The sequence below is a fragment of the Musca autumnalis genome, unplaced genomic scaffold (genome assembly GCF_047663935.1).
Source record: "Musca autumnalis isolate F117 unplaced genomic scaffold, ASM4766393v1 scaffold_3, whole genome shotgun sequence".
Classification (NCBI taxonomy): domain Eukaryota; kingdom Metazoa; phylum Arthropoda; class Insecta; order Diptera; family Muscidae; genus Musca; species Musca autumnalis.
Window position 1 is genome coordinate 207,982,972 of NW_027411866.1, and position 23,878 is coordinate 208,006,849.

The 23,878-nt window shown below is 39.4% G+C and overlaps 1 protein-coding gene across 1 annotated transcript; it reads right to left on the minus strand.

Annotated features, from left to right (window-relative positions):
* Positions 1-5,242: 5,242 nt before the first annotated feature.
* Positions 5,243-23,341, minus strand: kek6 (kekkon 6). The gene is made up of 2 exons (XM_073976428.1): positions 22,374-23,341; positions 5,243-12,052 (listed from the first exon to the last, which is right to left on the minus strand). Exons 1-2 carry the CDS (start codon positions 22,405-22,407, stop codon positions 9,345-9,347), a joined length of 2,742 nt encoding a protein of 913 aa, XP_073832529.1. The 5' UTR covers positions 22,408-23,341; the 3' UTR covers positions 5,243-9,344.
* Positions 23,342-23,878: the final 537 nt, after the last annotated feature.

The window sequence follows — 23,878 nt, forward strand, 5'->3', positions numbered from 1 at the left end:
CTCGACCGATTTCAATTTAATTAATATATAGTCCCAATTCCTTCACACTTTAAAACTTCAATGAAATTGGACATTCATAGCGTGTTGGTGCATCAGATACCTCAAATCGGCCAAAACTGTATATGGAGCTACATCCAAATCTGGACCGATTTCGATATATTTTGGCACATTTATTTGTAGGCAAAATTCTGTAAAAAAAACCAAAATATAGCTTTTTTAAGAACGACTTTTTGCCGTAATGGCGAAATGAAAGAAATAACTGCTTTTTTACACCACTATGTGGTTTTTCGATATTTGTAAAATATACATAAAATGTATGACCATATCCAGCAAAAAAAGTCCTCCCAAAATCATGGGTTTCGTAAGGGATTTTTGGCAGCAGTAACTACTCTCAAACCCGTTTCTTCCCCATTATTTTTACAAGGGCATGTCGCACTCAGTTTGTATTTATTTAGAAGAATAGAATAACTAGTTATTCTGTGGCCACTAGAAGTTGAAAAGTAAGGTGAAAAAATTCTATTTTTAGACAGTTGATGTAGAGAATTTGTTTTTAATTTCATCACACATCTTACTTTTATTTTACTTTATTTTATTTCGCTGTCTGCCCGAATTGAACCCACGAACCCTCTGATTTCTAGCCAAAGACATTACATACTATGCCACGCACACGAATATTAAGGATTGCTTAAGAACACTCGCGTGCCGACGGTAAGCGGTGAACACACAACCCTAGGATTTATAGTCGAACACACACTCACTGTGCCACCTTCGTCATTACTTAGTGAGGAGTAAAGTAAGTAGGTTTACCTTGTAAATTTTTTAAGAAGTAGCCCATTACTTTTCAGATTACTTGTAATGCGAAAAGAAGCTTGTTTACATTACTTTGTAAAGGGTTACGTAATGACTACCGGATCCAAATTTTTGCTGGGTAGTTCACATATTTTTAATCTGCATAAAATGCCAATTCGATGTCCCTCAGTCTTCCCGTCTGTAGAAAAGAAATATAAAGACATGGACCTTACTTACTTACTTAGCTGGCCCATTGCAGAACACTTGTTCCATAGAGCGAACTAAAAACAGATCTCTATTCTTCTCTGTTTTTCGCTTCGCTTATTTAAATACCGCGCCTTTTCATTTCTTCATCCACTTGTATGCTCCATCGAAGCTTAGGCCTGCCGATTCTGCGCGCACTGCCATGTGGCATGTATTCATACGCATTTTAGCGGGTTCATCATCGCTCATTCTTATGATATGACCTAGGCATGTCTTCGTATAGCTGATATAGCTCGTAGTTCATACGACGTCGATATTCGCCGTCAACGCAAATCGGCCCGTAGATCTTTCAAAGAGTTTTCCTCTCAAACACACCAAGCACTGCCTTATCTGATTGCGCAAGTATCCATGCTTCGGAGCCATACATTAGCACGGGTAGTATCAGCGTTTTGTATAGTGTTATTTTTGTTTGACGAGATGTGGCTTTGTTTTTAAATTGCTTACTTAAGCCAAAGTAGCATCTGTTGGCCAATACAATTCTTCTTATTTCACAACTGATGTTTTTTGTTATGTTTATGGCAGTGCCGAGGTAGACGAAGTCTTTAACTACCTCAAAATTATAGATAACAACTTCCGCGTTTACCGCCAGACCCACTTTCGCAGAATCTGTTTCGACATTCCTAAAGGTATTAGTTACTTCCTTTACTGATCGTCCCATGATGTCTATGTCATCAGCATAAGCAAGTAACATGTGGCTATTGGTGTAAATTGTGCCATTTCTTTTGACATTTGCATCTCGTATTACCTTTTCCAGCAAAATGTTGAATGTTGTCACATGAAAGGCTGTCTTCTTGTCTGAAACCTCTTTTCGTACAAAATTCTTCGGAGAGGTTCTTTCCAATTTTAACTGAGGACCCAGTATCAATTAAAGTCATCTTACAAAGCCGGATGAGCTTTGCGGGGATACCAAATTCAGACATTGCATGGAATACCTTTGATCGGAGGGGACTGTCGAATGCTGCTTTATAATCGACAAAAAGGTGATATGTGTCGATCTGCAGCTCTTGGGTCTTCTCTAGGATTTGCCGCAGGGTAAATATCTGGTCAATGGTGGACTTGCCAGGTCTAAAGCCACATTGATATGGTCCAATTATTTCGTTGACCATTGGCTTTAGTCGTTCGCACAATATCCCTGACATCTTATAGGCAATAGGGAGAAGACTTATGTCCCTATAGTTAGAGCATACAGTCTTATCTCCTTTCTTGTGGACGGGATATAGGATGCTCAGGTTCCAATCGTCGGGTACGCGTTCTTCCTGGCAGATGGAGCTAACTAGCTGATGCATACACCTTATCAGCGCGTCGCCTCCGGTTTTAAACAGCTCGGCTGGTAAGCCATCGGCTCCTGCTGCTTTATTATTCTTCAGCCAGTTGATCTCTGTTTTTACCTCATCTTGGCCGGGCGGTATACATTATATACCATCTTATGGGATTGGATCTGTGGTATCATCGTCTTCGCTACTATTGGATACCAGCAGATTGGAGAAATGTTCCCTCCATATCCTGAGCACGCTATCTGTATCTGTTACCAGATTATTTTGCTGGTCTCTACAGGAGGATGTGCCTGTGCCAAAGCCGTCTGATTGATGTTTCACTCGTTGGTAGAATTTTCGGACTTCATTCTGGCTCCTGTACATCTCTATTTTTTTCACACTCCCGCTTTTCCATTTTTCTCTTTTTCTTGCAGAAAAGACGTTTCTCCTCTCTCTTTTTCTCCCGATACCTCTCTCGTGCGCTATGCGTTGCTACTGATTGTAGAGTATACCTATATGCCGCATTTTTCTCTTCGGTAGCAGCACGACACTCCTGGTCATACCATGAATTCCTTTGTAGAGGTCTCTGGAATCCAAGTATGGATTTTGCGGCTGTTTGCATGGAGTGGGCAATATTTTGTATGCTGTGGCTATCTGTTGTGTTTGCAGCCTATCGATGTCCAACTTCCGCGTTGTGTCTGTTCGTGCTTTATTTGCAACGTTAAGACGGGTACGTACCTTTGCTGCAACAAGGTAGTGGTCCGAATCAAAGTTTGCGCCTCGGAACGATCGTACATCCAACACGCTCGATGATGCAGCTGCAGAGTCTATCAGCCTCATACCATTGTCAGATGTTTCACTGTGGAGACTGAATTTCCCGACTGTTGGGCCAAAAATATTCTCCTTTCCAATTTTGGCATTAAAATCGCCTAGAATGATTTTTATGTCATGGGCAGGGCAGCGGTCACATATTTCATCTAAGCACTCGTAAAATACATATCGTCGGTATCATGCTTAATTGTTCCATACGCCATTTCCTTTATTATTCCACTTGGGAACATAGGGCTTCTACAAGATTGTTCCAACTTATTCTATCGTTACATAATATTTTGATATCATCTAAAGTTGTGCTTGCTTTCTTCAGCTCTTTGAGTATGGTTCTGCGCCGTGTAATTTTTGGGCGGCCAGGGCGTCTGCTTCCTTGTGGGTTCCACTCCAAAGCCATCCTGGAAATGCTATTGTGTGGTTTTCGCAACGTATGCCCTATCCATTTCCATTTTCTCCTTGCAATCTGCCGGGCGATTGGTTCTTCATTTGCCATCTGGTATAGTGCAGGGTTTGAGATTTTGTTGGGCCAAAATATTTTGCTTACTATCCGGAGGCATTTGTTGACGAATACCTGGAGTTTTTGTGTTATGGCGTTTGTTACGGGCCAAGTTTCGCTTCCGTAAAGCAATGTGGATTTCACACATGCATTAAACAAACGCAGTTTTGTTTTATACGATATTTGGTTTGCTCGCCAAGTTTTGCTGAGTCTTCCGAATGCGGATCTAGCTTTCTTAAGTCTATTGTCAACATCCTCTTCTACACCATTTTCTGATGACATAGTAACCCCGAGGTAGCAAAAATTGTCTACATATTTTAAGGTTTTGTTTTTGATATTAAATGCGTTGTCGCTGGTGGTGTTTATTCGCATTGCCTCTGTTTTATCAATGTTTATTTCCAGTCCAGCTTTGTTTGCAAGCACAGTCAGGTCGTCCAGCTTACTTTGCATATCGCTGAATTTATGGGACAAGAGACATATATCGTCCGCGAAGTCCAGGTCTTCAAGGCGATTGTTGAAACCCCATACAATGCCACGTTTCTTTTCGCATATTTTAATCATAATTTCATCAAGAACTACTGCAAATAAGAGAGGTGAGAGAGGGCATCCTTGTTTTACCCCTGCATTGGTATAAAAGTATTCGCTTTTTCTGCCTCTGTGTAGAACGCAGGTTTCTGCATTATTGTATAGTCCTTGGATTATTTTAATTAATTTCATAGGCACGCCTTTCGCTTTTAGTGCGTTCCAAATTTCAGACCTTCTTATTGAGTCAAAGGCTTTTTTGAAGTCTACGAAAACTAAATAAAGAGGTGTTCTCCATTCTAGCGTCTGTTCAATAATTATTCGTAGAGTGTTTGTTTGGTCCAGGCAGCTTCTATGTGGGCGAAATCCGGCTTGTTCGTCTCTGAGCGTTTTTTCGATGGCTTGCAGTCTATCGTTTAATATGATTGCCACTATTTTGTAGATGGTGTTGAGTAGTGTGATACCTCTCCAGTTGTCACATTCAGATAGGTCATTTTTCTTGGGCAGCTTAATTATAAGGCCTTTGTTCCACGAGTTGGGTAGTTGCTCGTTTATCCATGCGTTTCGAATATGGGGATATAACATCTCTGCTGAAGTTGCTGGATTAGCTTGTAGGAGTTCTGGTGGGATTCCATCTTCACCTGGTGCCGTGTTTCTTTTCAGTCTTAAAATGGCTTGTTTTATTTCGTTCGGATTTGGTGTTTCTGTGGATATTGAATTGTTTATGTGGTGCTCCATTAACGGTTCTGGGTTCGATAGATTATCTTCGTTTACGTTGCTTATAAACTCAAAGTGTTGTTTCCATCGGTGCGTTTGTTCCTCAACTTGGGTAATGGGTTGGCCGTTTTTATCTTTCACAATGTGATCACGATTTCTATTTTGATTACTTAGTCGCCCGATAAGTTTATGCAATTCCCTCGTGTTGTTTGCTCCTGCAGCAGCTTCTGCATCATTGGCTATATTTTAAAATAATTTCTTTTATCTTTTCTGGCAGATTTTTTCACAAATTTGGCTACAGTTTTGTATCTTTGTAACCCTTCATCACTGTCAAGTTTGCGCTTTTTCCATTCATTTCTTTCCTGTATAAGTGTCCACGTATCTTCTGATATCCATGCTTTTCGATTTTCCTTTTGTTTATAACCGATTATGTCTCTTCCGATATCCTGTAGTGTTTTGCATGTGTCTTCCCATGATGTTCTTTCTACGCTTGATTGCGAATATTCTAAGATCTTTTGATCAACTAATCTTCTCTTTGTTTCATCTCTGAGTGATTGGAGATCCAGGCGCCTGATGCCTTCTGATGAGCCAGCTTGGTGTATTTTCTTTAATTTGATTCTTATTGTTGCTACTAACAGCTCGAGATCGCTGTCCATATCGGCACTTCTTTCGGTGCGCACGTCTTCCAAGCTTCCTCTCCATTTTCGTCGAATACACATATGGTCTATTTGGTTATGCGTATTCCCGTTAGGTGATGTCCAGGTATATTTGTGGATTGTCTTATGTGGAAATATTGATCCACCAATGACTAAATCAAAAGTCTGACACGTTTCAATGAAACGATCTCCATTGCTATTTTTTGAACCTATTCCATGTTTACCCATTATGTGTGAAAGGTTGTGGTTCTCAGTGCCAATTTTTGCGTTGAAATCCCCTGTTAGCATCATTATGTCGCGGTTTGGTGTTTTGCGTAGGGTTGCATATAGTTGCTCATAGAACTCATCTTTTTCTATATCCTCTGTGTCCTCTGTGGGGGCATAACATTGTATGATAGTTAGATATTTTTTGATACTGGTATAGAACCGCGCTGTTATGATTCTGTCCGATACAGGATTCCATTCAGCAAGTGTCTTCCGTAGGTGTTTTGAAATTATGAATCCCACTCCGCTTTTCGCTCTTTTGTCTTTTCCACTATACAGCACAATATTTCCATTTCCTGATATGAGATCACTTTTTCCACACCATCTCATTTCGCTTATACCCAGAATGTCGATGTTAAATTTTTTGATTTGGGCCTCCTGTTTTGAGATAATCTCATTTTAATGTTTTGCGTCACAACTGTGTGGAGCTGGCTAAAGCAAATATTTATATTTTTGACTTGAAATAATTATAATAGTGTATAGAATATATTTGCAAAAATTTAGAGGAATATGTATTGGAATATAAAAGTTATAGAGATATTTTTAAAAAAAGAATTTTTGTCGATTTGTTCCATATCCGCACTTATGACACAAATGTGAAATATGGTGAATCACATGGAACAAAGTGACAAAAAAATTTTCCATCTTTGCCTCAATAAATTAAATACTTCTAAATCGAAAATTGAAATTCTGATTTTTGAAATGTGTTTTTAAACTTGTAAAATTTTAAAATATTAACTTTATAACTGAAAAAACTTTATGTTTTCCCGTCGAGGCGTGGATATCTCGGAAACTAGAGCAGATAGGAGAAAGCCGACTAGAAATTCAGAAAGAACATACCGGAAAACCCTAGAAACCACCTGTATCTCAAAAAGTCAAAAATGGCGTATGGAACACTTAAGCATGACACCGACGATATATCTTTGGTCTGTTCGTCCTTTTTTCAGTGGGAGCATGAGCGCAAATAAAGCTGATGTTGAAGAATTTAGCTTTTATACGAATTGCAGCAAGTCTTTCATTCACTGGGGCGAAGCTGGATACCAGATGGTTTAGTCTCCGACTAACTACGAATCCGCAACAAAACTCATGCTTTACATCATGGCAGCTATAATACAGTGCGTCACCTGTAGGTGTTGTTGTGACGCCTTTCCCAATCCATCGTATTTCCTGTATGGCAGTAATATCGGTCTTGTACTTTTCAAGTACGTCTGCCAATGCGAAGACTGCACCTTCTCTATAAAGAGTGCGAATATTCCAGGTGCAGATTCGCGGATCATGGTCCTTAAAACGTTTGCGGGGTTCGTCAACTTTAGAGGGGTTTGGTTTTCTTTTCTTTCGTTTTTTCATAGCAGGCTGTTTTTTCTAGGGGAGGGCTACTAACCCGACACCCAAACTCAAGTTTTTAACTTTCTTATTGGTGAACGCGCGGCACATGTTAGCTCACTACCTTTAACGGGTGTTAAAGGCAGTTCCCCAGGTGACGGGGAGGTCAGTGTCCACTTGAGATGAAAGAGGGACCAAGATAAATCCTGGACTTTGCCATGTTAAAACCGGTCGGGACCGTTCCTTGGTATCTTCCATCCCCTACGTCACGACATGGACCTACACCGACAAATTTCAGGTGGACTAAGACTAAGTACCATCTTGCAGCCATTTTCGTGTTATAATGAGCTTAAAATCTTTAATATACCGAAAATTGGGATCTAACGTTCTATGGGGGTACCCCCCAAAATATGTACGTATACCGACAAATTTCTGAGGGAAATTTTTGTAGCCCTGAAAAAGACAAAATATCAAATTTCAGCCACTTCGGTGGAATAATGAGGCTAAAACCTTCAAAATACGGAAAGTTGGGCGGTGCCGTTCTATGGGAGCTATATGAAGACGTTGACCTATACCGACTAACTTCAAGTGGAAAGTGTTATATCCACAACGTAGACTATGTACCAAATTTTAGCCATTTCGGTGTTATAATGAGGCTAAACCCTTCAAAACACCGAATATTGTGATGTACCGTCCCATGGGGTGTACATTAAAGCGTGGACCGATACAGATAAATTTCTGGGAGAAAGTTTTGCATCCCAAAACAGGACGAAATATCAAATTTCAGGCATTTTGGTAGTATAGTGTAGCTAAAACTTTCAAAAATACCGAAAATTGGGAGATATCGTCCTATGGGACTATATGAGGGCGTGTGACCTATACCGACAAATTTCATATGGAATGTTTTATACCCCAAGTGAAGACTATCCACCAAATTTCAACCATTTCGGTGGAATATTAAGGCCACAACCTTCAAAATACCGAAAATCGGTAGGTACCGTTCTATGGGAGCTATATGAAGGCGTAGACCTATAGCGACAAATTTCATATGGAATGTTTTATACCCCAAATGAAGAGTAACCACCAAATGTCAGCCATTTCGGTGGAATATTGAGACCACAACCTTCAAAATACCGAAAATCGGGAGGTATAGTCCTATGGGGGCTATATGAAGGCGTGGACCTATACCTGCAAATTTCCGGGGGAAAGTTTTATACACCAAACGAAGGCGAATATTGAGGCTAAAACCTTCAAAATACCGAAAATCAGGAGATATCGTCCTATGGGGTTTATATCAAAACCTGGACCTATATAAACATTTTATGGTAGAAATATTTCTTAGTCTGTGGAAACACAAAATACAAACTAACAACCGATTCCGTTGCATGGGGCGTTATATGGGGGCTATAACAAAACGTGGAAGAAATATTTTTTAGCCTCTGGAGACAAAAAATACCAAATTACAACCAACTCGGTGGTCAAATGGGACAAATATCCTAAAATTTCCTTACAACGACGACGCGTCACTTTGTATGGGGGCTATACGAAAACGTGGACCTACATAGCCCGCTTTCAATACCAAAAGTCCTACATACATATAATAGATTTTATAAAAATTTAATCCACCTACTTAACTCCGTTCGGAAGCTAGAGTGATTTCCACAGACGGACAGACATGGCTATATCGATGTAGAATTGCACTCTGATCAAGAATATATATATAGTTTGTGGGGTCTACAATGATTATTTCGAGGATTGTGTAACTATCCTTTGGTGGAGGGTATAAAAATAAAATATGTCAGATCCTGCCTTGGATAAATACGAGAAGAAAATAAATACGAAGAAAAAAATCTTAAATCGGGTCTTTAGTTAAAGCCGTATCGAAGTGTATATACCCCTTTTATCCATAGATTGAGGTTATAATTTCTCAATTCACTGTCCATATCCAATTTATATTCGCTTAAGAATTATATCAAAAATTTTATTTACACAAAATCTAAATTATTTAATGTTCACTTGTTTCCTAATATTCTATATTTTTCATTGACCTACATTAAAATCTAGTTATTATTATTCTCTTTGATTTTTTGTTAAATTTTGATACTATTTGACAAATTTCTACAAGTTGTTGTTATATTTATTTTCACAAACTTATACTATGCTGTCTGCTTTCCACCTTTATTACAATTCTTATTAATATTTACTCACTATTTACACTTGGGTCCCGTAATACTAGAGCGATACAAATTCACTCCCCGTATCCTGATGATTTTTGCCACTGGAACTCTTGCTATGTCCCGCAGTGGTGCTGGATGCTTGATTTGATGCTGTTGTTGCTGTTGCTTGCTGCTGGCAGTCTTGTATTTTATTTTGTGTAGAATTTTGTTGACCCTGTTTTGTGATGATTTTGGTGGCGGGTGTTTTTGTCAGGGGATTACCCTCATTGAAGAGAGTTTCACTTTCGAGACGTTCTTCGTCGGGCAACGAGAGTGTTGAATTGCCACTGGCCGTTATGCGTCGACCCATGTTGTCATATTTAAGGCAACCCAAGCCAGCCGCTGTTGTCGATGATTGTTTACACAACGGCCGTAAGGGTGTGGCATCAATGGGCGGGCTGGCACAGGCACTTCCAGGAGCTTGTAAGGCGGCAGACATGCAACCGCTACAAGGTTTAGAGGACTGCTGCTGCTGTTGTTGTTGGCTGTGATGACATTTAATCGATGGCGGTGGAGGTGGTGGTGGCAGACCTATTAATTCCGTTTGATGTTCCTGATAGCCTTGGCTGTAGGTGGTATCCAAATTGTGATAGGATACTATTTCATCGTGTGTATAGAGATTTGTTTGGGGCAATTGTTGTTGCTGCTGCAGTGAAGATTCCTTTTTAAGGATACCTCTTCTTTGGGTATTGCGAGGCAGGGTGGCAAAGGAGGTAACATTCACCATGGAGGAACTGTTGTTTGCAACTACGGCTGCTCCTCCTCCCATATTGGCTCCACTGCTACCACCCCCCATGGAGGATGGCGGTGGTGATAGAGTTTCACTATTTCCTCCTCCTCCTCTGCTCTCCACCTGCATTACTGCTCCTGGATTATCTTGTATTCTCTTTGGTAAATTCAATAAATCTGGGTACATACCGATATCTGCACCATCCAACATATCCTGAGTAACAGACACACTTATAAATATATTACCATAAGCTGGATTTGGCACAATGTTGGAACAGAATTCTGGTGGTGGCGGAAATACCCCAACATTTAAGGGAAATTCTTCGGGTATTTGATTGTGATGAGCACCGGCTGACACCGCTGAAGCCATAGAGGTTGGTATACCCACAACACTGCATGAACCATCTGCCACGGCCATAAGCTGCTGCTGCCTTGTTGCTCCCGACACACTTGTGGCTGGCATATGTGAATGATGTTGTTGTAGCTGTTGTTGGTGCGTCATTTGATGATGTCCTCCGCCACCGCCACCACCCATCATAATTGAATGATGATTGTGTACATTATTTCTATGATTATCTACCGAATGGATTTCAATGGGTTCAAAGCCTATTACCGATTCAGCTTTACTCATGGCAGTAGCTGTGCTGTGATTGTTGTCCAAACAACTGTCCACCCGATCATTGGTTGTGGTGGTTATACTCAAGTCAAGCAATTTTTTCTCTTGGTCATTAAAACTGACACTGGGTTTAACTCCTGTCTTGCTGGGATGTCTTCGCTGGCGTGTTGTCCTCTTGCATAGGCATACCACAAATGAAATTAAGATTAACAGGAAAACAGTGCCAAAGGTACCCATAATCAGACCAAAATACCAAAAGGTTTCCGGTGTCTTAACCAAGACATGCTGGACAATTTCTGTTAGGTAAATGCTAATGTTTTGCGAAGCCACTCCCACCACATTAGTGCCGGTACAAACATAGGTACCCGCATCCAAGCTGGTCATATTAAACACCGTCAAATTGTTCCACAACTTATCAGAAGCCACATTTTCTGCCTCAAACATAACGTTGTCTGAATCAAGAATTTTACCATTCAACTCCCAGGTAATTTCAGGCAAAGGATCTCCATACACCAGACAACTGAAGGTGGTGTTGCTGCCAATTTCAATATTTTGCACATCTTCATTGTTGAATATTTCCACTTTGGGACCACAACCAAATTGCTCTTCCTCCACCTGATCCCAGGTGCGATCCTTATGTTGTGGTGGTCCCTTACACAGCAAACTAACACTGTTCAGCCGACTATTTACATACCAGCTACGGAATTTTCTCAGCTTACAATTACACTGCCATGGATTTTCATCCAACACAAGAGTCTTCAGATTCGACATGTGTTGAAAAACATATTCACTCAAACTTTCCAGTAGATTATTTTTCAAATATAAAAATTCCAACATATTTAAATTAGCCAAAGCCATGGGATCAATATACGAAATTAGGCAATCATGTAAATCCAGCGTTCGCAAATGGGGCAGTATGGGAAATTGATATGCCACCAACTTTTTCAGCGGATTACCATTTAAGTACAGGATCCGCAGGCGATCATTTCCCATAAACGTATCCTTATCAAGCATTTCAATTTTATTATCCGACAAATCAATTTCCACCAATATCTTGAGATCTTTAAATGTCTCTTTGTGTACATATTGCACCTCGGATTTTTTCAAATAAATTCTTTGCAAATTTAGAAGATTAAGATTCGTAAACTCCTCCCGATTTAGATATGGTATGTGATTATCGTTTAGCACCAGCACCTGTAGTTCTGTACTCAGCGTTGTCGGTATCGTCGTCAGCTGCAGCGAACTGCATATGGCGGATTTTTTGCCATTGGTCCATTTGCAGGTACAATTTGAGGCACACGACTGTGACCAATCATCCGCCAATGCCGTGGGCAGATGAAATGTTACGAACATCAATGCGATTTTGAGCGTTAAAGCAACTGCAAAGAGGAAAAGGAGAAAAATAAAAATTTAGAAACTTCTTCTTTGAAATAATTTTTTTGGCAAGAAAACTTTGAATAAATAAAAACTAATTAACAAAAAATAAAAATAAAATTTGACCTAAAAGGCTCTTCAAACCAGGGATCAATATTGCCGACTGTAATATACTCAAGTCCATGGAACTAAATATACAATAATTTATAATACAATGTTATATTAAAAAATTAAGAATTCGCCTTCCACGTTCAAAAACGGACTTCGATTTCAAGGCCAGACAACATTAACCATTTTCAAATGTGCAAAAATCCTTCAGCGTAATGTTGGCTTATGTTTCCTGCGTATTTTCAACTTTGCCCCTATTCTTTATATAGACGTGACGTTTGAACTCGACGATAGAAAGGAGATCACAAATCATTGAACCAAATACAGAATCAGGACGAGGCTGACCGATGTCGCGGCACGAAAATACATGGTAATTTGCAGCGCCAGGTTTAGATATATAGACACAGAAGGGCACGTTGCGGTTTCAAGATCATAAAACAAGACTTTTCTTGGAGCCAACATCCACTCAGACCCCTGCCTTGCGACGGTGTTTGCACCCGACTGACGGCACATAGTGAATAAAGTAGGACAAAAAACTGGACATCGTAAAGTAAAATATCAATCTGAGGTCTTCTACAGGGACGAAAAAAGTGACCTGGTAACAGATACAGATATAGTGCTTATGAAATGGAAAAATCAATTCTCTCAGTTGGTGGTATCGAGCACTAACGACAAGGAAGAAACAGAAAAAACCTCAGCAGAGTCAACTTAGTAGGTTGACTTAAGGCTATACACGTTTAGGCCTCGTACAAAAATAGTGTTAAGGGCCTTGGTATAAGTTTTATATACCACAATTAAGTTCTGTTGAAGCGTTCGCTAACATTTTTCCTCTTTAATAGTAAGGATAGGGTAGCATGGGGCAGCTTCGCCACTGCTGCGCCTTCGCCGGCGCCGATTTAATTGATGCTACTTAAATTTCGGTGGCAACAAATTTTCAACGGTGGCAAAATATCCCTCATTGATGTTGGCGAAATTTCCTGAGTATTTCAACCTTGGAAAAACTTCTCTACAGGTGGTGTCGTAGGACACGCCGTTCGGACTCGACAATAAACAGTATGTCCCATATCATTGAGATAATATGAATCGGGGTGCATTCATTGATATGAGAGAAGTCTCCCTTGTCCCATCTAGGATGTTTGTGGAACAATTATACATGAAGATCGTTCAAGGGAAAGTTATGAGTTAATCGAAGATCTACAACTTTCTCTTTGGTAATCTTACTCGTAATGCAGCTTCAATAAATTCGGAGCTGGCGAAAGCACAACAGTGCACTATAGGTAATTTGCCTTGTTTTTGAGACAAAAATTAATAACGGCGGAATTACAAGATTTTTTTATGTTTTTGAATGATTCATATGAAAAAGTCAGATAAAACAAAGATTTCTATAGATAAACTCGGATATAATGAACAACGGTTATAAGCAACTACGTATATAACAAACAAAGCTATTTTTTCAATGACACTTTCATTAGATTTGTTATACACACCAAAATGATGAAAACGATCACGGTAGTAAGTTACAAAAATTTTGACCCCGCGAGTATATTTTCAACGAACTGTAATTATAATTTGTTATATTTTTTAAAGATTCGAACCACTACCTTGTTGCAGCAAAGGTACGCACCCGCTTAAACGTAGCAAACAAAGTACGAACAGACACAACACGAAAGATAGACATTGGTAAACCGTAATCACAACAGATAGCCACAGCATATTCCACTCAACTAGCCCAATTGCTTAATCAAAGCACTCCTCATCACGATAACATTTCAGCGCAATGGCAAAGCAATGCCCACTCCATGCAAACAGCCGCAAAATCCATACTTGGATACCAGAGACCTCCACCAAGGAATCCATGGTATGATCAGGAGTGTCGTGCTGCCACCGAAGAGAAAAATGCGGCATATAGTACTACTTTACAATCCGTAGCAACGCGTAGCGCACGTGAGAGATACAAGGAGAAAAGGAGAGAGGAGAAACGTCTTTTCCGCAGGAAAAAGAGAGAAATGGAAAAGCGGGAATGTGAAAAAATCGAGATGTACAGGAGCTAGAATGAAGTCCGAAAATTCTACCAAAAAGTCAAGCATCAAACTGATGGCTTTGGTAACTGATACAGATAGTGTACTCAGGATATGGAAAGAACATTTTTCCAAACTGTTGGTATCCAATAGCAGCGAAGACGACGAAGATACCACAGTCCCAATCCCAGAAGATGGTACTGAATGTATACCCCCAGCCAAGATGAGGTAAAGACAGCAATAAATCGGCTGAAGAATAATAAGGCAGGAGCCGATGACTTACCAGCCGAGCTGTTCAAAACCGGAGACGACACGCTGATAAAGTGTATTCCTCAGCTAGTTAGCACCATCTGGCAGGAAGAACGAGTACCCGACGATTGGAACCTGAGTATCCTGTGCCCCGTCCACAAGAAGGGAGATAAGACTGTATGCTCTAACTATAGGGGCATAAGTCTTCTCCCTATTGCCTACAAGATCGTGTCAGGGATATTGTGCGAACGACTAAAGCCTATGGTCAACGAGATAATTGGACCATACCAATGCGGCTTTAGACCTAGCAAGTCCACCATTGACCAGATATTTACCCTGCGGCAAATCCTGGAGAAGACCCAAGAGATGCAGATCGACACCTACCACCTTTTTGTCGATTATAAAGCAGCCTTCGACAGCCCGCTGCGTTCAAAGGTATTCCAAGCCATGTCTGAATTTGATATCCCCGCAAAGCTCATCCGGCTTTGTAAAATGACTTTAATTGACACGAGGTCCTCAGTTAAAAAGGAAAGAACCTCTCCGAAGAGTTTGGTACCAAAAGAGGTTTCAGGCAAGGAGACAGCCTTTCGTGTGATCTCTTCAACATCCTGCTGGAAAAGGTTATACGAGAGGCAAACGTCAAAAGAAGTGGCACCATCTACACCAATAGTCACATGTTACTTGCTTATGCTGATGATATAGACATCATGGCCCGATCAGTAAAAGAAGTAACTGATACCTTTATGAAGGTCGAAGGAGAATCTGCCAACGTGGGTCTGGCGGTAAACGGTGAGAAGACCAAGTTGATAGTGTCGACGCGCAATGCGTCCATTGAGCTCGGACCGACTGTGGAAGTTGGTTCCTATAATATTGAAGTAGTAAAAGACTTCGACTACCTCGGCACCTCCGTAAACACAACAAACGACATCAGTTGTGAAATAAAAAGAAGAATTGTATTGCCCAACAGATGCTACTTTGGTTTAAGTAAGCAGTTTAAAAACAAAGCAAACAAAAATAACGCTCTACAAAACACTGATACTACCCGTGCTGATGTATGGCTCCGAAGCCTGGGTACTTGCGCAAGCAGACATGGCAGTGCTTGGTGTGTTTGAGAGAAAAATTCTTCGAGATCTACGGACTAATCTGCGTTGACGGTGAATATCGACGTCGCATGAACCACGAGCTGCATCTGCTATACAACGACATCAATATTGTTAAACGTATCGAGATGCAGCGATTGCGTTGGCTAGGCCATATCATAAGAATGAGCGATGATGAACCCGCTAAAAAGGCGTATTAATACGGACCGCTTGGCGGTGCACGCAGAATTGGCAGGCCAAGGAATAGATGGCGCAAACGAGTGGATGATGAGTTGAAAAGGCGCGGTATCCCAGAGTGCGAAACAACAAATAGAGAGAAATGGAGATATTTTCTTAGTTTGGTCTATGGAACAAATGTTCTGTAATGGGCCAGCTAAGTAAGTAAGCATTTTTGAAAGATACGTTAATAAAGTAGAGTTTAGTACTCTTTTAAGCCGTGTCAATGGTTAATATGTAAAGGAGAGATAAAATAAAGCTTAATACTGCCGAACCGTTTATATCAAACAACGGATATAAGGAGCAATTTGTTACCACTACCTACTTTACTTGTAATGAAATTGTAAACGGCACCATTTTTATTTTTATACCCTCAACCTTTAGGCTAGAAACAGTATATCACCAATATTTTTGAAAATTTAACATAGCTGAAGCCAAGGTTTACCCTTGTGGAACACGCGACTTGTGATTGTATATTATGCCAATTAAATATTTTTGGATAAAATGAAATGTTTTTGGATGTGGCAAAAAATATTGGCCTTAAAAGATAATTTGCGTGGAAGCTGTGGCTATATTTATGTTAAAAACGGATAAAAATGGGTTGAAGCCAACTTGTCTTTTGTATTTTCTCTCGATTTGTGATTAAACCGTACTTCCCACGAGTTTCCTGTCAAAGTAAAAGCAGAAGCAAACTAAATAAGCATCATCTTACTAATGTATTACTTTTCAAAATTGCATCTGCTTCTACCCCAAGTATGTTTGGACGAAATTTGTTTCAGACAATTTGGAAGATCCAAAATTTGGACCAAATTGGTTACCCCGTTCAAGAAAGTGTATCGTGCACACCATTTCAGTGAAATTTTTTTTTTAAATTTTGGGGGGAAGTACTAGAAGTTGTAGACCGGTATTGCCTATCTTCGAACTGAAACTAAGTTTGGACAAAATATGACGAAGGCCGAATTTCGGACCAAATCGGTTGACCAGTTCGAGTGCTATTGCGGTACCCAAAATTTAATTCGAATCGGTTGATCCGTTCGAGAGTTATCGTGCGCACAAGCCAGACAGACAGACGGACGGACATTGCTAAATCGACTCCAAATTGTCTGAAACGGACTTCGTCAAAACATACTTGGCGTCTAAAACCATTATTTCGATGAGGCACATTTCCCCCGTATGAAAGTGTATATACCCTCGTTAGCATAAATGCAGGAGGGTATAAAAATTGGCCTGCAAAAAGGGATTTGGGATAATAGTGCAGTGAACTTAAACTGTGCAAAGTGGTCCCACTTGTATGGGAAGGAGTGTCAAAAATAGTTCTTATCGAGTTAACGCCTCGAAATTTTAAACATAGTTTTATAACGAGTCCAAAAGGGATAAAAACAAATGGATATAGGTCCACAACTGGGTGTAGCCCCTATATAAAGGTACCCCCCGATTTTTTATATTTTGACGATTTTAGCCAAACTTTCCAGTCGATTTGGCTGCAATTTTGCATTTTGTGGTCTGGGGGAACAACATACCACCTTGCAAGAAAGATTCAATAAAGGTCCACGTCCCTATTTTCGGTATTTTGACGATTTTAGCCAGATTTTCTGACCGAGTTGGCTGTAATTTTGTATTTTGGCTTCGAAGGGAAGATCATACGTCTGTGCAAAAATGTTCAATATAGGTCCACGTTTCGGTATAGCTCCCATATAAACGTACCTCCCGATATTCGGTATTTTGACGATTTTAGCCAAATTTTCTAACCGATTTGACTGTAATTTTGCATTTTAAGTTCTAAGGGAACACCATACCTCCTTGCAAGAATGTGTAATATAGGTCCACGTTTCGATATATAAACGTACCTCCCGATTTTCGGAATTTTGGCGATTTTACAGGCGTGGTATAAACGGAATAATTTACAGGGTGGCAGATGGTGGCGCTAGATTTCTTTTTATCGTAAACTAGAGACTTTCCCCTGTAAAAAATTAGGACTTGCCCTTACGGGGCCAACATTAGTAAAACTCAGCATAAATTTATAGCAATGATATTAAAAAGAGCTCAAAAAGTCATTTACAAAGAATTTATTTTCAAGGAACTTAGAAAACAATTTTTGAATTTGTTTTTTTCTTAAGAATATTGTCAATGCCATCAACTATAAGTTTCATTTTGGAAATTGTACATTTACCTCTTAATTATACCCTATACCACAATGTGGAAAAGGGTATTATAAGTTTGTTTTGGTAAAAATTCATGTAACACCGCGAAATATTCGTCGGAGACCCCCAATGTGGTATACCAATCTTCATATCTCGACGAGATAAAGCGATTTTGTGATGTGTGTCTGTCCATTATAAATTGTAAACACGCTCCAGGACGCAATTATGGACCGATCGTCACGAAATTTTGTATGGAGGTCGGGTTCAGATCAGAATAGATCCCTATTCTTATTGGTGATGATCGTGAAATATTTAGCGGGTGAAATGGACCAAAAACATAATATTTATCCAATTTTCTAGCGGCTCTGTAGGTCTCAATAATAGTCCGATCCACGCGTAATGTTAAATAAGGTAAGAGTATATCACAAAGGAGAAGCTTGCAATTTGAGATGGCGATCGGATAATATTTAGAGGGTTAAATGGACCAAAACTTTTGTGTGAAAATTGTGAAAATTTTTAATATACAGCTTATATCTTAATTCCTGGAAGTGACATTCCGGACAAGTTAGATATACTTGAAAGTGGAACGCTTGACCTTTCAATTGATGCCAATTATGTTGGTGTGCATGATCAGATAACAGAGTTACAGCCTAATATATTCCGTTATTTGTTTGTAGTGTAATAATAAACTCGTTAGAAGTCGCAATTATAAATCAAGAGTCACAAAATTTTGCATGAGGTAAGACTTAGGTCGGAGTAGATGCTTACAATTTTGGATGATGATCTGATAATATTTAGCGGGTAAAATGGACTATTACTTTTGTATGAAAAATACAAAAAAAAATTGTGGTCTATATTTTATTTCCTGGAGACATACCGGCAAAGTACACTACATATGGAAATAGATCTACTGATCTTCCCCCTGATGCATATTGCAATAACGTGACTGCTAGATAACGGGCCTACTGCTTAATATATAATGGGTTTTGTGTAGAGAACCACATTTGCCCATTCCCAGTTTTTGCATTATTGCAAATTTCATGGTGCCCTACCGTTTTAATTGTCCAATTGGATTTTTATACATATATTGCATCATGGGTCGCGTTGCCACCTTTTTCAAAACGATTCCCCAGCCAGGCAAAATCAATTTTTTCAACGGTGGCAAAATATCCTTCAGTAATGTTTGCGACATTTTGTGGGTATTTCAGCCATGTAAAACTTCTCTACACGTTTGGGACACGTCGTTCGGACTGGGAGATAAGCTGTGGGCCCTATATCATTGAGCAAAAATGAATCGGGGTACACTCACTCATTGATATGAGAGAAGTCTCCTTGTCCCTTCTAGGATGTTTGTGAAACAATTATTATATTATTATTTAAGATTGGTGTGATACGGTACCAGAATGCACAAAGTTTCTTCTTACAATAAGTTTATTTGTTCCATAAAGACATTTCGATATGTGGAAAGCTAATTTCCAGGGGTAAAGGTGTAGGGTATCACATGGTCGGCCCCGTCCGACCTTTGCTTACTTGTTTAAATTATTTTTATTATCTTTTTTTTTATTAATTTTCTCCTTTAGAGTTAAGTTTGATGATCGGTTTGAAATGATATTTTTATTATCCTTTCTTATATTTATGTTCAATATAATGTTTTTGTACTATTAGAGATTTCTATTGTCATGGTAACTTAGAGCCGCATTGAAAACTCGTGAAAGAAAAACACAAAGTTTTGGGCGTATTCACTTTAACAAATATTTTTTCTTTTTTGGGACACCCTAATGTTGGACCTCGCCAAAACGTGGAGATTTTCCCTGCCCTGAGAACTAAAAATACATTATTACAGGTAATTCTGCAGGAATAGGTGACTAAAGCTTATAAAATATCGAAAAAGGATGGTAACCCTATATGGAGGCTGTAGTCAAAAGTGGACCGATACAAAATTTCTTTATGAGGTGGTGTTCTGAACTCTGAGTTCATTATTAAAACCTGTTCGGTTAGAATATTTGGTTGACATCTGCCCAAATAAATCAATATATAAATAATATGGGGAGAATAATATGGGGAGTAAACCAAATCATGGACCAATACTGAACATTTTTCGTGGGGATGCTTACTATGCAATAATAAATCCTGGTACCGGATTACAGCAAATTTGGTAGAACAATGTCTTGATAACAGTAAAATGCTTAAATTCAAGACGATTCGTTACATGGGAACCACGCGAAATCTTGTACGTAGGACTGCAATATTATTGTTAGAGTGTTTTTAGGCCACGGGGACCCATTGATAAAAATTTCAGTTCGATATATTATCTAGAAGTATTTTTGTCACACATTCCCATGTAAGTGCCACCACTGTCGCTGCCTAAAAATATCCGACATCTATTTTTTCCTTTTGAGTTAAAACCACCTTAGTGCCCACTGGGATTTTCAAATGTCAAAGTACGGGTAGTTCCGCCAACCAATGTAGCTAAAACCCTGAAAATACCAAAAATCGGACGAAACCGTTATACGGGGGCTTTGCCAAAAACGTTGGCCAATTTTTAGTGAAGAAGTCCCGCAACTGCAGGGAAATATTAAGGCCACAACCTTCAAAATACCGAAAATCGGGAGCTACCGTTCTTTGGGGCTATATGAAGGCGTGGACCCATACCAACAAAATTCTGGGGAAAATTTTATATTCCCAACGAAGGCTGAGTACCAAATTTCAGCCATTTCGGTGTGATATCCAATCTAAAACCTTCAAAATAGCGAAAATCGGTTGGTACCGTTCTATGGGGGTTGTATTAAGGCGTGGGCCTCTACCAACAAATTTCTGTGAGAAAGTTTTATTACACGAACGAAGGCTAAATACCAAATTTCAGCCACATTTGATGAATTTTGAGGCCACAACCTTCAAAATGCTGAAAATCGGGAGGTACCGTTCTAGGGGGGCTATGTGAAGGCGTGGACCTGTACCGACAAATTGCTGGGGGAAAGTTGTGTACCCCCAACGAATACTAAATACCAAATTTCAGCCATTTCGGGGTAATATTGAGACGACAACCTTCAAAATACCGAAAATCGGGAGGTACCGTTTTATGGGGGCTATATGAAGGCGTTGACCCATACCAACAAAATTCTGGGGGAAAGTTTTATACCACCAACGAACACTTAATACCAAATTTCAGCCACTTCGGGGTGATAATGAAGCTAAAACCTTCAAAATACCGAAAATCGAGTGGTACCGTTATATGGGGGCTATATCAAAACGTGGACGGATATAGCCCATTTGCAATACCAAACATCCTAGTAGTAATAGAAACAACTATACCAAATTTCAAAGCTCTATCTTAAAACTTGCGAGCTGTATCTTGATTTCAACAGACGGACAGACGGACATGGTTATATCGACTTAGAATTTACCTTACCCTGATCAAGCATATATATAATGTATATAGGGTCTCCGATGAATATTTCGATGTGTTACAAACGGAATGACAAATTTAATTATACCCTCCATATTATGGTGGAGGGTATAAACATTACATAAATAAGTTTGGCCAGAAAACAATGATTTGGGACAATAGTGTTGTGTAGCATAAACAGTGGGACTAATTAAATAGGTCAGGAAGCATGGACTTGCCTACAAAAGACACTCTATCGCTGTAAACAGGATGAGAAGGAGTAACTTCTGTAAGAACTTCAGAACGATACTCGTACAGTCCATAAAGGTGCCTTGAGTGAAATTTGTAAAATTTTTGAGGGTCCTTCCCTATAAACCTAAACCTTCTATTCTACTGCTTAGGGACTAATTAAACACCAATCTTGTTCCAAATAATCTTCAAACCCAATATAACCTGCGCTTCAACTCATTGTGTCCTCGTTTATATGGAAATCAAAACTTCAACGCACAATTGTCTACATTATGGCCGTTCACATTGTGAGTTACCAATTCAAAAATCTTTATACACACACATATCAAAGAGTTATTGCATTGGAACGCTAGTTGTATGTAAATAAACTTGCACATAAATCCATTAACACCCGATATAACCCCAAAGTAAAGGGATGAAGCTAACGTTTTAATTAGCAGGCCGGTCCCTATATAGTCACTTGAAGGTACTTATCGAACTAAAACGTTTAAAATGCATCAACAAATATTGCGAAATCTATGCCTTTAAAAGTCTTCCATTTTCTCAACAACAAAAACAACAGCCAAGAGATTTCATTGAAAAAGACGGCTAATGTTATTTGCGCACAATTCGATATATAACTCAAACAATAAATCCTTTTCAGGCTTTTACGCCAAATGCGAGTAAAAAAAGAAATACCGCATAAAACCAAGGTATACAACTGCATTGAGCAACTATTTTTGGAGGGAAACAAAATAAAACCCCGAAAAAATATTTAAGCTTAAAAAAAGTGAAAAGAAAAACAGAACGCAGGTAACACATAAAAACCTCAGAAACGTTGGCTTTTTGTACATAAAAGCCCCCATATCCCAAAAACTTACCTGACAAGCAAATTGCAACACAATTTACTTTCATACTGATAACATTCGTATGAATCCTGAGACCGTTGAAGCGAAACTATAATTTAAAGCATTTACAGATGATGGTGTTGGGTTTTTCTTTTGATTCTGTTAGCGGGGTAGGCGTCAGCTGCACAAGTTGCGTTGCAAACCAAGAGAAATGTTTTTTGTTTTTCTTTTTTATTTCAGATGATGAAGATAATAGTGGCTGTGATGGTGAATGGAGACTGGTAGGAGACCTAACAATGGTCTTGTTGTTGTTTGTAAGGCTTGTGGTAGGTTAACGATTTGTTGTTGCCAATACCACCATCAGCCTGTGTGCGGGTGGGTGCTGGTTATGTGTCCGATTTTTTTTTCTGCCTTGCAAAAATATAAAGTTAAGGTAAATAAAATCTGTATTCCTTTGCTTGTGTTGCGGAATTTCTTTAGTTTCTTCCTATGCTTGGCTTTACCAGCCTTTTTACGCAGCTAGCCAAGAAGGTGTTGGCATGTATCGCTTATGTGTGGGAATGGAGGTGTATTGGAGAAATGAAATAGTTATTTATTTATTTTTTTTGTAGTTCATATGCGTGTTTGTAAACTTGATGCTGCTGGTCGTTTGGCCACTGACAGTTGTGTTTACGTTTGGCAGTACACAATCAGCTGCTGCTGCTGTTGGTGGCAAGAATGTCTGTTTGGTTGTTTACCACTTTCAGTGAGAAAAATAAAACATTCTCCACAGTGATGGCTTGTTACACGGCCGTATAAAAGTTATATCCCTTCATCATATCGTGGCGTAGGTTCCCAAATTTATATTTGCATGTTGGTCTTGGTTTTTTTTCTCCTGCTGTTGGGTGTTTTAAAAAGGCGAGCAGTACGACGGTGTAATCTCCCCTTGGAAAAATGATTTGTTTTATTTGCAATTTTTCACAATCACATAGCCAATTTTCAAAAGAGCCATCCCATATATCTCTGCTATGTTATAAGTTGCCTGCCAGTTTTTCATACCCCGGCTGCTTCGTTTTTTAACTTTGTTGCTCGCGTTGCCTATAGACCTGTGACAATGCAATGAATGCCAGCTATCACAGCTTTTAGACAAGCAATTTTAAATTGTTATGGTGATGTCAATATTGTTTTTCAGCTATGGTCCTTGGTGTAACAATAACAACAGCATGTGTTGTCGACCAGGTCAGGCTTTTGCTTAACCCACGAATGTGTTGTGTTGCCGCTGCTGTTACTGTTCCTGGTGATGACAATTTGCTGAAACATTACTAACTACGGCAGGGTATTGAAGATGGCTGAGCTTTCCCATGCAACTATTCCCATGTGACTCTCTAATATTTTTCTTTTAAAGTTAAAATGATGATGTTCAATATGTATGTGCCTGTGTTTCGTACACAACAATTTTCAGTTTTTCTTTTGCTTTACATTCATATCCTTCAATATTATTTCCGGTAACGTCCTGTATGGTTTGGATGGCTGCTGGTTGGCTGACTGGCTGGCTATTA

Bases quoted from the DNA above. Each gene is read 5' to 3' on its own strand.
- kek6 (XM_073976428.1), bottom strand. From the start codon at position 22,407: ATGAAAGTAAATTGTGTTGCAATTTGCTTGTCAG. The intron at 12,053-22,373 runs GTAAGTTTTTGG...TCCTCTTTGCAG, and splicing joins TGTTGCAATTTGCTTGTCAG to TTGCTTTAACGCTCAAAATC.